The sequence below is a fragment of the Salvelinus alpinus genome, chromosome 33 (assembly GCF_045679555.1).
Source record: "Salvelinus alpinus chromosome 33, SLU_Salpinus.1, whole genome shotgun sequence".
Lineage (NCBI taxonomy): Eukaryota > Metazoa > Chordata > Actinopteri > Salmoniformes > Salmonidae > Salvelinus > Salvelinus alpinus.
The window spans coordinates 7,629,096-7,645,615 of NC_092118.1; the positions used below are offsets into that span (position 1 = coordinate 7,629,096).

Here is a 16,520-nt window from a genome sequence, read left to right on the forward strand (position 1 = left end):
ATATATTCATTAAACCCTAATCTATGGATTTCACATGACTGGGCAGGGGTGGAGCCATGGGTGGGTCTGAGAGGGCATAGGCCCACCCACTGGGGAGCCAGGCCTAGCTAATCAGAATGAGTTTTTCCCCACAAAAGGGCTTTAGTACAGAGAGAAATACTCCAGTTTCATCAGCTGTCCGGGTGGCTAGCCTCGGACGATCCCACATGTGAAGAAGCTGGATGTGTTGGTCCTGGGATGGCTTGGTTACACGTGGTCTGCAATTGTGAGGTCGATTGGACGTACTGACAAATGCTCTAAAATGACATTGGAGGCAGCTTATGGTAGAGAAATGAACATTCAGTTCTGGGTGGACATTCCTGCAGTCAGCATGCCAATTGCACACTCACTCAAAACATCTGTGGCATTGTTGACAAAACTGCACATTTTACACTATCCTTTTGTCCCCAGCACAAGGTACACCAGTGTAATGATCATGCTGTTTAATCAGCTTCTTGATATGCCACACCTGTCACGTGGATGGATTATCTTGGCAAAGGAGAAATGCTCACTAACAGGGATGTAAACAAATATTTGCACAACATTGAGAAATAAGCTTTTGTGCGCATGGAACATTTCTGGGATCGTTTATTTCAGCTCATGAAACCAACACTTTACATGTTGCGTTTATATTTTTGTTCAGTATATTTGGGAGTTGTCACTAAGCATAACATTTAAATGACAAGAAAATAGACCCCGAAAGGACTAGAACTATAATTGCATGAAGCCCGCTGTGTCATAAAGTAAATACTTGTCAATGCAGTAAAATTCCAAGTTGCCCAAATTCATTCTGTGTTTTCCAAGCTCTTCTGATAAAAATGAATAAATAGCCACAACTGTTGACTGCTCTATTTGACAACAGAACAAATAAATTCATTTTACTGGCCGTGATATATTTAAGAGAACTAATTACAATAAAGCATTTATTTTGTATAAGCATAACTCAAATCACTTTGAAATTGTAATAAAACAAAAATCGGAAAAATTAGTGGTTTTTGGTTTCAGTTCGTACACAAATATATAATCTGGCAATAGGCTACAATATCTGTCAGGTTTTAATTTATACATATAAAGCAGAATATACATGTCTTAAAGTGTTAAAATATTCAAATAAGTTTGCATTTCTATGTCAATATGGTTTACAGCTTCACCCTTTAAGATGTAGAGAAGGGAATTAAATGGGTTCTGCACACCAGAAGGTCATAAATGCTATTACAGTCAACTTTCAGTTACCTACAGTATTAACAATAATTAACATTGTGTATTCTAAACAACTGAAAACATCATTTAGACTTAAGACCCCATACTTTGTGTTAATGCTTAGGTTTTCTATTCAGACTGAAAATACTGATGTCATTTCAATGTAGACAATCATTTGCTGGTATGAGTTACATATTGAAAGGAAAAATAGGAAAACTGGGATTGTATGGTTTTGCAATTTAAGTCTCAAGAGTAGTTCAAATTAGATGGCTCCACACGCATGCCCAGGGAAGAGCAAACCCTTTGAATAATGTGAACTTTGAACCATCTTCAGGTTATGAGTCAGCTCCATCAAAGACAATCAATCTCAATATCAACCGAACTAAATAAAACAAAGCCATAAAAACCTGATGTTTGACATCAGACTACAAATAGAAGACCACCAACCCTAATATTACACATATTTGTTAAAAAATTGCATTGATTTTCTTCTCCTAACTGAAAGCTCCGTCTAGTAATTGTTCCATATAGCTTACTCCCTTATCTCTGTGCTACTTTGACATATTGTGCAACTGTTATGATAATCTCCCTATTTTGTCTTGGAGTCATCAACTCTCCTCTGTTTCACACTGATCTGAGTTGTAAAGTGGGGTCAGTAATGGACAAAACTGTCTTGTCAATCAGAAATCGCATTTTTTTTAAAGAAGCTTTCCTTCTCTAATTCCTTCTGAACGTTTGTTTTCAAAAGTGTCACATTAGCAAAGTCATCATCATACAAAGGACTGTGATAGAAACAGCATCATGGGGGAAAAAACGGATGAGTAACAGCTTAGTCGAGTATGACCTTATTAGCAATCAGAAATGGGTCAGAAATGGGTAAGACCATTATAACATTCACGAACAACCATTTATAAATAGTGTAAAACTATTGAGTTTTTTATTATTATTTGTAAGCATTTCTAAACATTTACAATGGTTTATTCATGAAAGTTATAGTGTAACCCAAAAATGTTACCGTTGCAGAAAGTACTGCAGGAGCGTAATTTAACTTATTTTGCTATTGTGGGATGCAAAGCACATTTTAGACATCTGGATGAAATTGCCACTCAGATGTCTGGAACCATGCTGTTTTGGGGGAAGGGAGGACAGTACATACAACTAGACCAGGGATGTACAACTGGTGGACCCCTCGGACTAATTTGTCGGGGACTCAACTTACTGTTCAGAGTTTGTATATTCTATGTGCAATTTTGAAATTTGGTTGTGCATCAGCAGTCAATTAGCTCATGTCAGCTAAGTTACTCTAGCGGCCAGCTATCTAAACTTGTAGTAAGCATGGCCGAATTACCGACCGGTGTCGCTAAAATGTTTTGCTCGCAAGGTAGGCGGGGGAGATTTTTGTGCCACCAGCCGCATCAAAGAAGCCTATCCCTGGCCTAAGCTTACTACTCCCTAGCGTAGCATTGAAGTTGTTCCAGTGTATAAGGCCTCAGCTTGGACCTCACATATCCAGTGATGCTTTAAAAAAATACAATTTAAAAATTCACTGCTTGCTTGTGCGTAAGTGAGTGATTGTACAAGTCATTTTGTATGGATGTCTTCACTTGTGGGAATACTAAATATATATATTTTGTCATATTAATATATACTTTGTACATGTAAATCAATGTTTGAGTGCATTTACAAAATGGTTGGTGGGGGTCCTGCACTCGAAAGTGGTAGGCTACGCATCTCTATACCAACACTTCTAAACAATTCAACACCAATCAGAATTGCTTTCTTGTTCCTTCACCGAGAGGAGAACAAATCAGATGGCTGACTATTAAACTGCTAAATAAACTTCTAAAATACATCTGGACAGTGGACACCAATAAGACACATTGCTTAACATTGTCCAGCAGTTAGGATACCTCTGTATCCTATCCCATTGCAACACGGGGCTATAACGTCTTTGTTTATTTCCACTTTGGGGTTATCATCCATGATGTGGAGGGGGGGGGGGGGCATTGCCAAAACCTTCATGGTAATTGTCGTTATAGATAGGCCGATCACGAGACTATCAACAGATATCAGTAGATGTAATGGTGAACACTGGCTAGCAAGTCTGAGCCACACTGACCATGGCAGCACAATCTCACCACAAGCCTGTCTCACCTTTAGTAACGAAATGGGCGAGGGAGAGAAATCAGGTGTACACAATCCTCAACCCATAGAAATAGAATGAATATAATTGGTAATTCTATTTCTTTGCCCCAACCTCCCCATGAGATTAGTATCCCAGTCTGCAGGACAGAGGGCCATCACTATCCTCCCAAACTGCATAGAAGATACAGAAGAAAAAAAGTTCCTCCAATCTGGCAACCGATCAGTAGGTTTGATCCGTCGTGTTTGGGTATCCTGGGAGGCATCGATTCATTCTCAAGTCTTTTTTTCGACACTCGAAAGACTGTTTCTGTCCATCCCAGTACGCAGGTTTGCGGAGCGCGGCAGAGTTCCGCAAGGGTGTCGGCGAAGTTACTCGTGGACGTCCCAGATTTCAGATAACAGCGGCGGGAGCTTCTTGTCCTGGAGGCGTAGGGCGAAGACCTGCTCAGAGTGGACGCTGCTGAGGGTGCGGAGGCTGACCAGCTTCATGAGCATGCGTGGAAACATCAGGTGATCCTAGAAGGAAGAGAGATTAATATAACCCCACTCATCATTCAGGGTTGGGGACCATTACATTTTGTATTTTTAAACATTTTCCTATTACTTTCAATTTGGATTTTCCCCACTCATGACCTAAATTTCAATACATTTTCTGTACTGACTGGAATTGAAAATTGAATTCAACTCAACGCGGACTCAAGTGTGTGTGAAACTGAAACATCCTCAAAACCTACACATGGCGGCTTGTGCAAGTTAAATCATATGTAACTAGGGCACTCACGTTTGGTCTCTTTATCATGATGTAAGAACGAAGTGCGTCCACGTACGGCTGCTGCAGTCGCTCCACCAGTTCATGGTCCTGCACATTGGGCCGGTCTGGGGAACATACGAATACAGCTTAACGTTTTATACCTAATGCATAGATATGTTGAATGTTACTTCCTACATATGGGCAAGGTCTCTGTAGTACCCAGGTCAAGACATTAATAGTTTGAAATCCCATAACTCTTCGCATAAATGCGGAAGAACTCTAAACGAAGGGACCAGCGAGGCGAGTGAAAATAACTGAGTGAATGGCACGGAAAGTTCACCAAAGTGGAAAATAAACACATTCATAGTGAACTCCTCAACAAACACATGCAGTGCCTTCAGAAGGTATTCACACCCTTCGACTTTTTCCACATTTTAGTATGTGTTACAGCCTGAATTTAAAACTGATTCAATTTAGACTTTGTGTCACTGGCCTACACACACGCAATACACCATAATGTCAAAGTGGAATGTTTAAAAAAAATAATCTTAAATATTATTTGAAAATAAGTATTCAACCCATTTGTTATGGCAAGCCAAAATAAGAAAATTGCTTAACAAGTCACATAATAAGTTGCATGGTGTTTAACATGATTTTCTAATGACTACCTCGTCTCTGTACCCCACACATACAGATAATTGTAAGATCCTTCAGTCGAGCAGTGAATTTCAAACAGATTCAACCACAAAGACCATAGGTTTTCTTATGCCTCGCAAAGAAGTGCACCTATTGGTAGATGGGTAAAAATGTAAAAAGCAGACATTGAATATCCCTTTGAGGATGTTGAAGTTATTATTCATTCTACTTTGGATGGTATATCAATACACCCTGTCACTACAAAGATACTTCCTAACTCAGTTGCCAGAGAGGAAGGAAACCGCTCAGGGATTTCACCATGAGGCCAATGGTGTCTTTAAAACCGTTAGAGTTTAGTGGCTGTGGTAGGGAGGTCAACAACATTGTGAAATAATCTGTCTAAACAATTGTTGGAAAAGTTACTTGTGTCATGCACAAAGTAAATGTCCTAACCGACTTGCCAAAACTATAGTTTGTTAACAAGAAATTTGCAAAGTGGTTGAAAAATGAGTTTTAATGACTCCAACCTAAGTGTATGTAAACTTCCAACTTCAACTGTATAGTTTTGGCAAATCGGTTAGGACATCTACTTTGTGCATGACACAAGTAACTTTTCCAACAATTGTATCACAATTCCAGTGGGTCAGAAGTTTAAATACACTAAGTTGACTGTGCCTTTAAACAGCTTGGAACATTCCAGAAAATGATGACATGGCTTTAGAAGCTTCTGATAGGCTAATTGACGTCAATTGGAGGTGTACCTGTGGATGCATTTCAAGGCCTATCTTCAAACTCAGTGCCTCTGTTTGACATCATGGGAAAATTGAAAGAAATTAGCCAAGACCTCAAAAACAATCGTAGACCTCCACAAGTCTGGTTCATCCTTGGGAGCAATTTCCAAAGGCCTGAAGGCACCACGTTCATCTGTACAAACAATAGTACGCAAGTATAAACACCATGGGACCACGCAGTTGTCATACCGCTCAGGAAGGAGACGCTTTGTCTCCTAGAGATGAACGTACTTTGGTGCGAAAAGTGCAAATCAATCTCAGAACAGCAGCAAAGGACCTTGTGAAGATGCTGGAGGAAACAGGTACAAACGCATCTATATCCACAGTAAAACAAGTCCTATAGTGACATAACCTGAAAGGCCGCTCAGCAAAAAAGAAGCCACTGCTCCAAAACCACCATAAAAAAAAGCCAGACTACAGTTCGCAACTGCACATGGGGACAAAGATTGTACTTTTGAGAAATTTCCTCTGGTCTGATGAAAATGGAACTGTTTGGCCATAATGACCATCGTTATGCTTGGAGGAAAAAGGGGGAGGCTTGCAAGTCGAAGAACACCATCCCAACCGTGAAGCACGGGGGTGGCAGCATCATGTTGTGGGGGTGCTTTGCTGCAGGAGGGACTGGTGCACTTCACAAAATAGATGGCATCATGAGGGAGGAAAATTATGTGGATATATTTAAGCAACATCTCAAGACATCAGTCAGGAAGTTAAAGCTTGGTCGCAAATGGGTCTTCCAAATGGACAATGACCCCAAGCATACTTCCAAAGTTGTGGTAAAATGGCTTAAGGACAACAAAGTCAAGGTATATCGGAGGAGTGGCCATCACAAAGCCCTGACCTCAATCCTATAGAAAATTTGTGGGCAGAACTAAAAAAATCGTGTGCGAGCAAGGAGGCCTACAAACCTGACTCCGCTACACCAGCTCTGTCAGGAGGAATGGGCCAAAATTCACCCAACTTATTGTGGGAAGCTTGTGGAAGGCTACCTGAAACATTTGACCAAAGTTAAATTTAAAGGCAATGCTACCAAATACTAATTGAGTGTATGTAAACTTCTGACCCACTGGGAATGTGATGAAAGAAATAAAAGCTGAAATAAATCCCTCTACTATTATTCGGACATTTCCCATTCTTAAAATAAAGTGGTGATCCTAACGGACCTAAGACAGGGAATCTTTACTAGGATTAAATGTCAGGAATTGTGATAAACTGAGTTTAAATGTGTATTTGGCTAAGGTGTATGTAAACCGCCGACTTCAACTGTATGCTTGTCATCAGCAAGAACTAGGAATTTTGTGGGCATAAAAAGAAACAATAGAGTCAAGCACAAGTAAAATCCAAGAGGAAAACCTGGTTCAGTCTTTTTTCCAACAGACAGTGGGAGACAAATTCACTTTTCAGCAGGACAATAAACACACAAGGCCAAATATACACTGGCGTTGCTTACCAAGATGACACTGAATATTCCTGAGTGGCCTAGTTACAGATTTTACTTAAATAGACGTAATCTATGGCAAAACTTGAAAATGGCTGTCTAGCAATGATCAACAACCAACTTGACAGAGCTATAAGAATTTTCAATATTTGCACAATCCAGGTGTGCAAAGCTCAGACTTACCCAGAAAGACTCACAGCTGTAATCGCTGCCTAAGGTGATACTAACATGTATTGACTCAGGGGTGTGAATATTCATGTAAATGAGATATCTGTATTTAATTTTCAATACATTTGCAACAATTTCTAAAAACTTGTTTTACATTTACATTTAAGTCATTTAGCAGACGCTCTTATCCAGAGCGACTTACAAATTGGTGCATTCACCTTATGATATCCAGTGGAACAACCACTTTACAATAGTGCATCTAACTCTTTTAAGGGGGGGGGGGGGTTAGAAGGATTACTTTATCCTATCCTAGGTATTCCTTAAAGAGGTGGGGTTTCAGGTGTCTCCGGAAGGTGGTGATTGACTCCGCTGACCTGGCGTCGTGAGGGAGTTTGTTCCACCATTGGGGTGCCAGAGCAGCGAACAGTTTTGACTGGGCTGAGCGGGAACTGTACTTCCTCAGAGGTAGGGAGGCGAGCAGGCCAGAGGTGGATGAACGCAGTGCCCTTGTTTGGGTGTAGGGCCTGATCAGAGCCTGAAGGTACGGAGGTGCCGTTCCCCTCACAGCTCCGTAGGCAAGCACCATGGTCTTGTAACGGATGCGAGCTTCAACTGGAAGCCAGTGGAGAGAGCGGAGGAGCGGGGTGACGTGAGAGAACTTGAGAAAGTTGAACACCAGACGGGCTGCGGCGTTCTGGATGAGTTGTAGGGGTTTAATGGCACAGGCAGGGAGCCCAGCCAACAGCGAGTTGCAGTAATCCAGACGGGAGATGACAAGTGCCTGGATTAGGACCTGCGCCGCTTCCTGCGTGAGGCAGGGTCGTACTCTGCGAATGTTGTAGAGCATGAACCTACAGGAACGGGTCACCGCCTTGATGTTAGTTGAGAACGACAGGGTGTTGTCCAGGATCACGCCAAGGTTCTTAGCACTCTGGGAGGAGGACACAATGGAGTTGTCAACCGTGATGGCGAGATCATGGAACGGGCAGTCCTTCCCCGGGAGGAAGAGCAGCTCCGTCTTGCCGAGGTTCAGCTTGAGGTGGTGATCCGTCATCCACACTGATATGTCTGCCAGACATGCAGAGATGCGATTCACCACCTGGTTATCAGAGGGGGGAAAGGAGAAGATTAATTGTGTGTCGTCTGCATAGCAATGATAGGAGAGACCATGTGAGGATATGACAGAGCCAAGTGACTTGGTGTATAGCGAGAATAGGAGAGGGCCTAGAACAGAGCCCTGGGGGACACCAGTGGTGAGAGCACGTAGTGCGGAGACAGATTCTCGCCACGCCACCTGGTAGGAGCGACCTGTCAGGTAGGACGCAATCCAAGCGTGGGCCGCGCCGGAGATGCCCAGCTCGGAGAGGGTGGAGAGGAGGATCTGATGGTTCACAGTATCAAAGGCAGCCGATAGGTCTAGAAGGATGAGAGCAGAGGAGAGAGAGTTAGCTTTAGCAGTGCGGAGCGCCTCCGTGACACAGAGAAGAGCAGTCTCAGTTGAATGACTAGTCTTGAAACCTGACTGATTTGGATCAAGAAGGTCATTCTGAGAGAGATAGCAGGAGAGCTGGCCAAGGACGGCACGTTCAAGAGTTTTGGAGAGAAAAGAAAGAAGGGATACTGGTCTGTAGTTGTTGACATCGGAGGGATCGAGTGTAGGTTTTTTCAGAAGGGGTGCAACTCTCGCTCTCTTGAAGACGGAAGGGACGTAGCCAGCGGTCAAGGATGAGTTGATGAGCGAGGTGAGGTAAGGGAGAAGGTCTCCGGAAATGGTCTGGAGAAGAGAGGAGGGGATAGGGTCAAGCGGGCAGGTTGTTGGGCGGCCGGCCGTCACAAGACGCGAGATTTCATCTGGAGAGAGAGGGGAGAAAGAGGTCAAAGCACAGGGTAGGGCAGTGTGAGCAGAACCAGCGGTGTCGTTTGACTTAGCAAACGAGGATCGGATGTCGTCGACCTTCTTTTCAAAATGGTTGACGAAGTCATCAGCAGAGAGGGAGGAGGGGGGAGGAGGGGGAGGAGGATTCAGGAGGGAGGAGAAGGTGGCAAAGAGCTTCCTAGGGTTAGAGGCAGATGCTTGGAATTTAGAGTGGTAGAAATTGGCTTTAGCAGCAGAGACAGAAGAGGAGAATGTAGAGAGGAGGGAGTGAAAGGATGCCAGGTCCGCACTGTCATTATGTGAGTATTATGTGTAGATGGGTGAGAAAAATGATCTATTCAGTCCATTTTTAATTCAGGCTGTAACAATTCTAAATAGGTCAAGGAGTAGGAATACTTTCTGAAGGCACCATATCATTAACTGTTTTACTGTCATTCTATTTACTGAAAAGTTTTTCGAAATATCTACAGCCACCTTTACTTAACTTCATATTTTACACTGCAAACCCTGTAGAATCTTTGAAAACACACCCTGTTTCTATAAATGTGTTTGTTTTTGGAAGCTTTCGCATATGATTACTCGGGATGCACAATATATCAGTGACCATATTGGTATAGGCCGATGATGGCTTAAAAATCGATATTGCAAAGGAAATATTTAATATTGGTATCGCCCCAGAATATCCACATCAGTGAATCCCTAATGATTACTTCGATGTCCAGACCTTCGTAATAAAGGTACCTTGCATATGGGCTCTGTTCCACACTAGCATACCACTTGACCTCTGACCTGCAGAGAAGATGTTGATGGCGATGAGCAGAGCGTACTCCGCCTCGTCCAGGTGCAGGTCGTTCATGCCCTTGGAGAACTCAAAGATGGGGTTGATAAACTCCAACTGCAGCCCTGAGGGGGATGAGAGCGAAAGAGGGAAATCCAGACAGAGGGATACAAATATGGGTTAAGGGTAAGAGGTCAATGTCTCCACAGAGTATGGCAAGGGTTCCCTACCTAGGGGTTGCACCAAAGTTTCCTTGAGTGGGTGCGGGACCTTCCTTGACTTCAGGGGTGTATGTGTGTGATTATTTTTTATATATGCATATAAAAAGAAAATCACATACACACACAAATATACACCTCCAGCCTGTGTACTGTATGTATGCATGTATGCATGTATAAAACACACACAGTACCAGTCAAAAGTTGACACCTACTTATTCCAGGGTTTTTCAGTATTTTCTACATTGTAGAATAAGTGTAGACATCAAAACTATGAAATAACACACACATGGACTCATGTAGTGTGCAAAAAAATATAAAAATGTTTGAAATTCTTCAATGTAGCCACCCTGTGCCTTGATGACAGCTTTGCACACTCTTGGCATTCTCTCAACCAGCATCATGAGGTAGTCACCTGGAATGCATTTCAATTAACAGATGCGCCTTGTTAAGTTACAGTAATTTGAGGAATTTTATTCCTTAGTGCATTTGAGCCAATCAGCTGTGTTGTGACAAGGTAGGGGTGGTATACAGAAGATGCCATATTTGGTAAAGTCCATATTATGGCAAGAATTGCTCAAATAAGCAAAGAGAAACGACAGTTCATCATTACTTTAAGACATGAAGGTCAGTCAATGCAGAACTTTTCAATAACTTTGTAAGTTTCTTCAAGTGCAGTCACAAAAACCATCAACCATTATAATGAAACTGGCTCTCATGAGGACCGCCACAGGAAAGGAAGACAGAGTTACCTCTGCTGCAGAGGATAAGTTGATTAGAGTTACCAGCCTCAGAAATTGCAGCCCAAATAAATGCTTCAGAGTTCAAGTAACAGACACATCTCAACATCAGCTGTTCAGAGGAGACTGCATGAATCAGGCCTTCATGGTCAAATTTCTGCAAATAAACCACTACTAAAGGACACCAATAAGAAGAGACTTGCTTGGGCCAAGAAACACAAGCAATGGACATTAGACCGGTGGAAATCTGTCCTTTGGTCTGATGAGTCCAAATGTGAGATTTTTGGTTCCAGAGTAGGTTAACGGATGATCTTCGCATGTGTATTTCCCACCGTGAAGCATGGGGGAGAGGTGTGATGGTGCTTTGCTGGTAACACTGATTTATTTTGAATTCAAGGTACACTTAACCAGCATGGCTACCACAGCACTCTGCAGCGATATGCCATCCCATCTGGTTTGCGCATTTGTTTTTCAAGAGGACAATGACCCAATACACCTCCAGCCTGTGTAAGGGCTATTTGACCAAGGAGGAGAGTGATGAGTGCTACATCAGATGGAAAAACCCTTGAATGAGTAGGTGTCCAAACTTTTGACTAGTACTGTATAAAAAAACAAGCTGTAAAATAGAGGAAGATGCAACTGAAGCACACGGGGAGATCTTTGGTTTGTCTCCATGACATTCAGAAGCTGAGCTACAACCTAAAGTGGAGTCCAAGAAATTGGACCTTGCTTGATTAGTAATCTTGTGTGTGTGACTGTCGCTTTCAATTAATCTATTCACTTTTTGTAAAAGAATATGTATAATTAAATTGAGGGTTCAAATAAATTATAGTAATAAAACATTTGGGGAAATTGGGTATAAACTTCATTTTCCTTATCCATTATTATCATCAAATAGCCTACCTAAAATATGTTATGAATCTTGTTAAACGACATGGAATTGCAGGAAATGAGCTTCAAAAACAACAAATGACTTTTTTTTTTATGTTAAAAAGGGGGCCATGAGGAAAACAGGGTGGGAGACCCTGGGGTACAGAACAGCAGGGAGTTGAAGGTGAGCAGCTTGTTTTTGACTGATTGCAGTTTGAATGTGGATCATAAACATCTCAGACAAAAAGGAAAGATGATGCTGTACCTGCTTTGGCAAAATCCTCCTTGTTATAACTGAAGTCCTTCAGGAACGTGATGCTCTCAATGGCAGGGTTATATCTCCGCGATGTTTCCAGCAGCATGATCTGCAGAAAAACAAGGCACATCAGTGACAGGGGATCAAGTGAGAGACAACCTCCAAAGTAGATAATCTACTTGACATATTGAGACATGTGATCCTGAAAACCAACATAATGATAGAGCCAGACAGGATTTACCCTCCTCCCAGTGGTCTTGACTAGAAGTGAATTTTATTTATTTATTATTATTATTATTTTTTTAAATAGGCGAAAGAGTGTTTAAAATAGGCAGAAAACAATATCAAGCCGGCATTTGTTATTACTGTATTTACCACTTTAACAAATCAGTCTGAGAATATGAGGGGAAAGAAGGTAAACGGTGAGGAGATAGAGTAATACACTAGAAAAACCATGACTCACCTCAATGGTTGAGGTCTTCAGCAGGGCAATCTGGTCCTCTCTGGTGAGCTCTAGGAAGCCAGGCAACTGCTTGGCAAAGTCCACTATCTCCTGGACCGACATGATGGCCAGCTCGGTGAAGTGGGCAAAGCGCTGCTGCCGCGCCTCCCTGTTCTGGGGGTCCTGACTCTGGGGCCACGGCTGGAAATTAGATGGAGACAAAGACGTCAATAGATGAATGAATTAACAAATTATAAAAAATAAAAAAATTAACACCTAATACAATGCAGAGATTTCACCATGTGCTCAGAGCTGCAGACCTACCAAAAATTGGCTAGATGACAAAGTTAATTTTCCCAAAATTCAACAGTAACAATATTTTGTGCAGTATTCTTGGCTAACATGTCTTTGAACATGCGGAGGTGTTGTGTAAATGTTGTGCAATGCAGAAATGTTGTATTCCACCTCCATATCAAGATGAAGATTTCATACCAATCCCTACATTAGTGCAACTGTCAATCAAGCAAAACTGTTTAAGATATCTAGCATGCCATATGTTAGTAGCTTGCCCTGTGGCGTCACAAAAGGATTGGGACACTCAGAGACAATCACCGTGACTTTGGGCCGGTCAATGAACGAGCGCTTGTTGCACTGCTTCTGCATGGCCACCAGCTTCTCGATCATCTCCAACTGCTCGGGCGCCAGCGGGACCACCTCCGGCACCGGGGTGGGGGTCACCACGGCAGACGTGCGTGCAGTCTCTTCCTCGTTCTTCTTCATTTTCTTCACTCGGATCTGCTCCTCTGAGAGAACGCCTGGGAATGCCAGGAACACATCAAATCAGCACAGTAATGACGAGTAGGAAAAAGACATACTACCATAGTTTGGGAGGTCAATTTCAATGATGTACTATAGCTTTTTATAGAGCTCTTGCCAAGCCATCTCCAATCAGTATCTATACATTTAATATTAGTGCATCTTCTACTGTTTTTTAGCACAACCCCTACATATCTAGGGTAAAAAAAAAAAGCACAGGTGTTTGAAGATGAATGTGTATATAAAAAATAAAAATGTCTGCCACAGGGAACTGTAGCTCAGAGACAACTCACATTGCTCCAGCATGCCCGCTTCACGGCACTTGCGCAGCCGGCACTGTTGGCACTTGCGGCGCATGTACATGTCCATCTCACAGCGGCCGTTGTTCTTGCACGAGTACTGGGCGCTCTTGATGACGCTGCGGCGGAAGAAGCCCTTGCAGCCCTCGCAGCTCAGCACGTTGTAGTGGAAGCCTGAGGCCTTGTCCCCGCACACGCTGCACACCTCGTTACCCAGCATCTTGGGTGCTGGACCCTTCTTCCTCTTCACCCGCTGACCCTCTGTGGAAACATAGAAAATGTATGTACTGAGGGGGCGCTAGTGCGCATGGAGTAGAAGCGCTCCTTCAGATCTCCTCTCCTCTTATTTTGAAATCTTGAATTGTTATCGTTTCATTTCCAAGTTTGCAACAACAAAAAATATACACACAGTTGAAGTCGGAAGTTTACATACACTTAGGTTTGAGTCATTAAAACTTGTTTTTTAACCACTCCACAAAATTCTTGTTAACAAACTATAGTTTTGGCAAGTCGGTTAGGACATCTACTTTGTGCATGACAAGTCATTTTTCCAACAATTGTTTACAGATTATTTCACTCAATATTCACTGTATCACAATTCCGGTGGGTCAGAAGTTACATCATGGGGAAATCAAAAGAAAATCAGAAAAAGACCTCAGGGGGGAAAAAAATTGTAGAGTTCCTCTGTCCAGTGTCTGTGTTCTTTTGCCCATCTTCATCTTTTCTTTTTATTGGCCAGTCTGAGATATGGCTTTTTCTTTGCAACTCTGCCTGTAAGGCCAGCATCTCGGAGTCGCCTCTTCACTGTTGACGTTGAGACTGGTGTTTTGCGGGTAATATTTAATGAAGCTGCCAGTTGAGGACTTGTGAGGCGACTTTTATACATCTTGGACCCAGTAGCCTCTGTCCCTAACCCGCTAGACTTATAATCAATTAATTTTGCAAACTATCTGGCTATTCAATAAATTGGGGGAAAGTGATCATGTGCATCTCAGATAATTTTACGACAAGTGAGCTAGAGAGGATACCATTTAAAGTGGTGCATGACCACTTAACTTACATGGCACTAAAAATACCTAGAAATCCAAAGCTCATCTTCAAGCTTAACTACTACAGTGAACTGGTTGCAAAGCTACAACAAAAAACAGAGCAGGAGTATGCCTCTTTCCATGATGGGGTTTCTCTTCTCAGGTTCCTTTATCTTTTCCAGAATCTTCAAATTTCTCACATCAATTTTTTAAGACATTGGACTCAACAACCTTGTCATTTGTCTGGGGTTACAAAAACCACCGTATTCATAAAGGCCCACTTGCAAAAGCCCAAGGAAAGTTGCAGCTTAGGCCTACCCATCTTTAAGCATTATTACTGGGCTGCAAATGCCAGGGCATTAACATACTGGCACCTGGGTTTCCCTGATAAGTTTGACATTATTCCCCCGTGGCTAAATATGCAACTCAAGTCTGTCACAAATTCCTCTCTTCCAGTCTTGCTTTTCTCCAAAGCAGAGTGCCCACACAAACTGACAACATTTCTTTGAGAAATTCTTTAAGAATTTAAGAAACCAGATTAAGCATGTTTGTAAGGTGCCTGATACCTCTGTATACACCCCGATATGCTTTAATCATTATTTTGTTCCATCTCAGTGTGATAAGGTATTTCTTGAATGGAGGGAGAAGGGACTGGCCACAGTTGAAGACTTATACATAGATAAGCAATTAGCATCATTTGTCCAATTTAAAGAATACATTCACTCCCCCATTCACATTACTTCCAAGACAGACACTATATCAAAGGGAAAATTCTAAATGCTGACACCCTCCCTGTACAACATTTATTTTATGCTTTGCTACAGCACCCTCCCAATTCAAAACACCTAATCTCAGTTTTTCTCCAACTACACAGGCCTTTACTGGTCATCAAGGAGACTTGGGGTAAAAATAGTTAAATATTGAGATCTCAGATGAACTATGGAGAGAAGCCCGGTCTAGAATTCACACGTTCCATCAATGCCAGATATCAATTGATACAATACAAAGTTGTGCATAAACTTCATTACTCCAAAACCAAATTACATTTAATTTACCCCAAGGCCTCCCCACTGTGTGACAAGTGTAAAGCCTCAGAGGGTTCCTTAACTCATCTGTTTTGGCTCTGCCCCCTTCTCAATAATTATTGGAGGAACATCTTTGATTGGTACTCAAAAAGGTATATGAGAGGGCCACTGATCCTGACGCAGAACTCGCTCTCTTTGGTTCCTCAGAGTCTGTTCTAAGATCGTCCTATGGAGGAACAGGCTCTGATGTAGGGAATGGTGGCTGCAGAATTTACGTCACCCACCCCCCTTGCTTCAGTAGATGGCTAGCAGAAATGTTTTACACCATTAACTTAGAAAATATTATATATATATATATATATTTTTTTTTAAACCAACCCCTCCAGCAGATTTCTCAAGATTTGGGGTCTGTTTCTGGACCATCTGGACAGAGACTGACGAGGAACACTTACTGTTGTTGTAACTGTCATTCTTGCTCTATTCTTGTTACATGTCTTGCCTAAGCAATACTTCATTTCATATGTCTGGCAGCTGTGTTTTTTTGTTGTTGTGTGCTTTTGTTTTGTACTAAATTGCAAAAGAAAATCCTTTGAAATAAAATATAAAAAAAAAAAAGAACATGTACTGTCAATATGATATACAAATATCAGAAAGTAAATGCATATATGTAATGTCAATATTAGAGGTCAACTGATTAATCGGAATGGCTGATTAATTAGGGCCGATTTCAAGTTTATAACAATCGGTAATCGGCATTTTTGGACACCGATTGTGGCCGATTACATTGCACTCCCCGAGGAGCCTGCGTGGCAGGCTGACTACCTGTTATGCGAGTGCAGCAAGAAGCCAAGGTAAGTTGCTAGCTAGCATTAAACTTATCTTATAAAAACCAATCAATCTTAACATATTCACTAGTTAACTACACATGGTTGATTGATATATTAGTTTATCTAGCTTGTCCTGCATTGCATATATTCGATGCGGTGGATGTTAATTTCTCATCA

The 16,520-nt window shown here is 42.0% G+C and overlaps 1 protein-coding gene across 6 annotated transcripts in view; it reads right to left on the minus strand.

The window, feature by feature from the left end:
- Positions 1-3,175: 3,175 nt before the first annotated feature.
- LOC139562820 (oxysterols receptor LXR-alpha-like) overlaps positions 3,176-16,520 on the minus strand; it is a 32,184-nt gene continuing 18,839 nt past the window's right edge. For 3 of the 6 annotated variants that reach the window (XM_071380932.1, XM_071380931.1, XM_071380928.1), the window contains 7 exons: positions 13,458-13,724; positions 12,961-13,163; positions 12,370-12,549; positions 11,916-12,015; positions 9,786-9,947; positions 4,166-4,260; positions 3,604-3,900 (listed from right to left, as the gene is read on the minus strand). In XM_071380932.1, coding sequence (XP_071237033.1) covers positions 3,754-3,900; positions 4,166-4,260; positions 9,786-9,947; positions 11,916-12,015; positions 12,370-12,549; positions 12,961-13,163; positions 13,458-13,724 — 1,154 coding nt within the window. In that variant the 3' untranslated portion in view covers positions 3,604-3,753. Of the gene's footprint in view, positions 3,901-4,165; positions 4,261-9,785; positions 9,948-11,915; positions 12,016-12,369; positions 12,550-12,960; positions 13,164-13,457; positions 13,725-16,520 lie in introns of all 6 variants that reach the window. The other 3 variants (XM_071380933.1, XM_071380929.1, XM_071380930.1) reach the window with 3 other exon arrangements.